Source organism: Octopus bimaculoides, chromosome 17 (assembly GCF_001194135.2).
Source record: "Octopus bimaculoides isolate UCB-OBI-ISO-001 chromosome 17, ASM119413v2, whole genome shotgun sequence".
In the NCBI taxonomy this organism is placed as follows: Eukaryota; Metazoa; Mollusca; class Cephalopoda; order Octopoda; family Octopodidae; genus Octopus; species Octopus bimaculoides.
The window spans coordinates 28,443,662-28,445,518 of NC_068997.1; the positions used below are offsets into that span (position 1 = coordinate 28,443,662).

Sequence of the window (1,857 nt, forward strand, 5' to 3'; positions counted from 1 at the left end):
CCCCCCCCCGGACTGCCTCCTGTGCCGGTAGCACGTAAAAAGCAGCACCCAAACGTGGCTGATGCTAGTACTGCCTGACTGGCCCTCATGCCAGTGGAATGTAAAAAGCACCCACTATACTCTCGGAGTGGTTGGTGTTAGGAAGGGCATCCAGCTGTAGAAACTTTGCCAGATCAGATTGGAGCCTGGTGCGTCCTCCTGGCTTGCCGGTCCCCAGTCAAACCGTCCAACCCATGCTAGAATGGAAAGCGGATGTTAAACGACTATGATGATCTCATTGTTGGTCTACCTTCAGCTCTCCTGCCAGATGACTTGGCTTGGAGAATCCTTCTTGCAATTCTTTTATAAGTTCCATTATATAAATTTTACTTTACTTTATCTTGAATTGTTTTTAGAGCAGTGTTTTTTTGTTTTTGCTTTGTTTACCCAGCATGATGGCCTTCGTAAATTGTTTATTTTTCTAGATGTGTCTACGAGATGTTGATTGATAATTTGACAGCGTCTGGCAACAAGGAAAAAGGGGATGAGAAAAAAGATGGCGAGAAAGAAACACCAGAAGAAGAGGAAGACAAAAACAATTGTTTGCAAGTCATCAAGATTTTGAGTCTGTTGGCTTACTTGCTATCTCATCCTTCTGTCAAAGCTGCCATCCTTTGCCAGCTTCGGTCAAGGTAACTTTGAGTAGAAATACTTTTGGTCACTCTGTGTTCCTCTGCTTTATTATGTCTTTCATAAATGGTTTTCAGTTATCGGTTAAGAAGGGCATCCAGCTGTGGCGACCATGCCAAAACAGACAATAGACTGTAGCGTAGGCCCTCGTCTTGCCAGGTCTTGTCAAATCATCCTTCCCACACCAACATGGAGAGTGGATGTTAAATGGTGATGATGGTGATGATGAATGTTAATTTATTCTGCTACCGTGCAAGATTTTACTCAATCATCTCCATTGTAGTATATTTATTTCATCCATCTCTATTTGCTGAACTCTTAAGTTACATAACATGAAAGAACACAGACATAAACACCAGTTTTAGACCATAAACCTAATTTGTTTAATATCTATTTGCTTCCATTTCATTTGATTCCCAATTATCATTAAGGACTTTATTTTGTTTGATGTTAAAATACTTTGTATGTCATCTTCTACGTACGTAGCCCTGAACAGGATTTGAAATTGAAACTTATTGTAATAAAAACTCTTATTGAGTTGACCACCGTTGACTAACTTTCTGTATTGTTTGCTGGAGGCAATCTGCTGTTAATGGTCAACATGTTCATTTCTGGCCATAACATCATTGTCATTAACATAGCTTTATTCCCATAATTGTGGTCAATGATAGGGAAAAAAAGGCAATAATAAACCCTAACCCACCAGACCTGAGTCAACAATGAAGTCCCTATGTGGTTACATGACCAGCTAGAAACAGCAGCCAAATATCCATCATGTCAAATCTTGCTGATCTTAAACATTTGAAGGACTCTTTAGATAATGTATTCCTTGATGCACTGAGATGTCTCCCACCCCCAACCAAAAGAAAAAAAAGTGGTAAAAACAATTAGTTTAATGCTCGTAAAGCAAACTAAACAGAAAAGGCTAATTTAATTTTTAATTAAGAAAAAAAAGATGAATTTGTTCAGTTGTGTTGTGAGTATAACATTTGAAAGAAAAGCTGTTACTTGGTTCTACAGACGCATGTGCGTGTGTGCAGAGAGAGAGAGAGACAGACAGACAGACAGACAGACAGAGAGAGAGACACACAGACAGACAGAAAGGGACACACAGACAGACAGAAAGGGACACACAGACAGACAGAGAGTGACACAGACAGACAGAGAGGGGACACAGACAGACAGACA

The 1,857-nt window shown here is 40.1% G+C and overlaps 1 protein-coding gene across 1 annotated transcript in view; it reads left to right on the top strand.

The window, feature by feature from the left end:
* Positions 1 to 1,857, top strand: part of LOC106870684 (protein virilizer homolog) — a 68,649-nt gene that overhangs the window by 53,775 nt on the left and 13,017 nt on the right. Inside the window, exon 30 of the mRNA XM_052974140.1 lies at positions 465 to 671. Coding sequence (XP_052830100.1) covers positions 465 to 671 — 207 coding nt within the window. The remainder of the gene's footprint in view (positions 1 to 464; positions 672 to 1,857) is intronic.